The sequence below is a fragment of the Nanorana parkeri genome, unplaced genomic scaffold (genome assembly GCF_000935625.1).
Source record: "Nanorana parkeri isolate BGI_ZX_2015 unplaced genomic scaffold, ASM93562v1 scaffold2073, whole genome shotgun sequence".
In the NCBI taxonomy this organism is placed as follows: Eukaryota; Metazoa; Chordata; class Amphibia; order Anura; family Dicroglossidae; genus Nanorana; species Nanorana parkeri.
Window position 1 is genome coordinate 132,669 of NW_017308341.1, and position 2,326 is coordinate 134,994.

General features: G+C 52.5%; 1 protein-coding gene across 1 annotated transcript in view; it reads right to left on the bottom strand.

Annotated features, from left to right (window-relative positions):
- Window positions 1–605: 605 nt before the first annotated feature.
- LOC108800591 (hyaluronidase-1-like) overlaps window positions 606–2,326 on the bottom strand; it is a 9,107-nt gene continuing 7,386 nt past the window's right edge. Inside the window, exon 4 of the mRNA XM_018572571.1 lies at window positions 606–811. Within this exon, the coding sequence (XP_018428073.1) occupies window positions 606–811 (206 nt within the window). The remainder of the gene's footprint in view (window positions 812–2,326) is intronic.

Here is a 2,326-nt window from a genome sequence, read left to right on the forward strand (position 1 = left end):
TGCTGGGAGGGGGGGGGGGGGGGGGATTACAACAATCAGCAAATATATTTATAGGAGTTTTAAAAAACCATTCTAGTTGCTGTAACGGCTGTCTGCTGGGTGACAACACTTCTGTGCAATTTCACTGCAGAACAAACAGCGTTGTCACCCTGCCACAGCGTCTATTCATGTAATAGGAGGGGGAGGGAGTTGGGGGATGAGCGTGTGATGAGCGCATTCGGGATTTGCGGCCCGATAGACCGCCCGGCGTGATCAGGACATCGAAGTCTATAAATGTATCAATTCAAGTGAATGAGTGTAACCAATCAGGATGATGATGATGTGACAGGTTCTCTTGACCCCCCCTCCCCTGCCAGAGCACTGAGGAGACCCTGTGTAAGCTCCGCGTCGTCTGTGTCGGAGCTTACACGGGGTCATGGCTTCTCCCCGCCTCCAGGTGACATCACACAAGCCTAATGATTGGCCACTCCCCCATACCCAGATCGGGGGTGGTGGGCGCTGTGATTAAATAACATTTCTGGCCCCAAAATACCGTTTACTGGCGTGGGCCCCTCCGGAGCCGACACTTCCTCTCCGCGGTCCTGTGTGAGGCACTGATTGGCTGTTCAGGTGGAACTAGGACCGCCCCTCAGGATCAGGTGCAGGTTGGGGGCCCCGGTTATAAGGTTCTGGTGCCGGGAACAGACGAGCGGCTCCGAGTCCGGAGGAAACATCTGCAGAATATTGAGCAACTCGGAGATGGCGAAACCGTCACGTAGACACGACCGCGATCCGCCCGAAGAGGAACCTCCGATGATGACATCATCAAATCCTCCGCGAACACACACACAGCGGGGGTGTCATCAGCATCTTAGCAGCTAATGATCGTGTTATCAACCCGGCCCAGTTTTCTCTAAGGACTACAGAACACCACTGCCGCTCTCTCTGTCCTTCTGCAGGGTGACCGGTCTATTCTCCGCCCCCTCCTGTAATAAAGACCGGTCACTGCCGCTCTCTCTCCTTGTGCAGGGTGACTGGTCTAGTCTCCGCCCCCTCCTGTAATAAAGACCTATCGCTGCCGCTGTCTCTTCTTGTGCACGGTGACTAGTCTTGTCTCCGCCCCCTCCTGTAATAAAGACCGGTCACTGATGCTCTCTCTCCTTCTGCAGGGTGACCGGTCTAGTCTCCGCCCCCTCCTGTAATAAAGACCACTCACAGCTGCTCTCTCTCCTTGTGCAGGGTGACTGGTCTTGTCTCCGCCCCCTCCGGTAATAAAGACCGGTCACTGCCGCTCTCTATCCTGGTGCAGGGTGACTGGTCTTGTCTCCGCCCCCTCCTGTAATAAAGACCGGTCACTGATGCTCTCTCTTCTTGTGCAGGGTGACTGGTCTTGTCTCCGCACTCTCCTATAGGTTCTTGTAGTAGTTAGAGCCCACTGGGCTCCTCCCACAGCTCTGTACATCACAGTGATAGTATCACTGCTACATTTACAATGTAATATCTGGTATGTGAAGGTATTCGGTGCACGAAGTGGATTTCTGTCCTTTGTATCTATTGAGGAATATATTTCAATAAAAGATTTTGTGTGCGCGGAGTTCACCTTGAAGCCGATCCACACCTGTAGAAGAAGTCTGGCTATGCGCCGCTCCCTCACTCTGCCGCGGTATAGGGCGGGATCAGCACAGTTTTATGCAGCGTGAGATTTTATTGAACAATATGTTACAGTTTTATATCTTTGACAAGTTACATTCTCTGCCGAGAGCGAATATCAGAAGGGCAAGTCACCCCCTCAGGGACCAACAGCACACAGTGCAAATCTCTGCAACAAGGAAATCCATACATAAAGCTGAACCCCAAAAAGGTATAAAGACAAATGAAAGCGGCTCAGGGGTCAGGAGAGTGTAACACACATAGTGCAGGGGTCAGGAGAGTGTAACACACATAGTGCAGGGGTCAGGAGAGTGTAACACACATAGTGCAGGGGTCAGGAGAGTGTGACACACATAGTGCGGGCGGGGGGGTGTCAGAAGAGTGTAACACACATAGTGCAGGGGTCAGGAGAGTGTAACATGTAGTGCAGGAGTCAGGAGTGTGTAACACATAGTGCAGAGGTCAGGAGTGTGTGACACATAGTGCAGGGGTCAGGAGTGTGTGACACATAGTGCAGGAGTCAGGAGTGTGTAACACATAGTGCAGAGGTCAGGAGAGTGTAACACACATAGTGCAGGGGTCAGGAGAGTGTAACACACATAGTGCAGGGGTCAGGAGAGTGTAACACACATAGTGCAGGGGTCAGGAGTGTGTGACACATAGTGCAGGGGTCAGGAGCGTGTGACACATAGTGCAG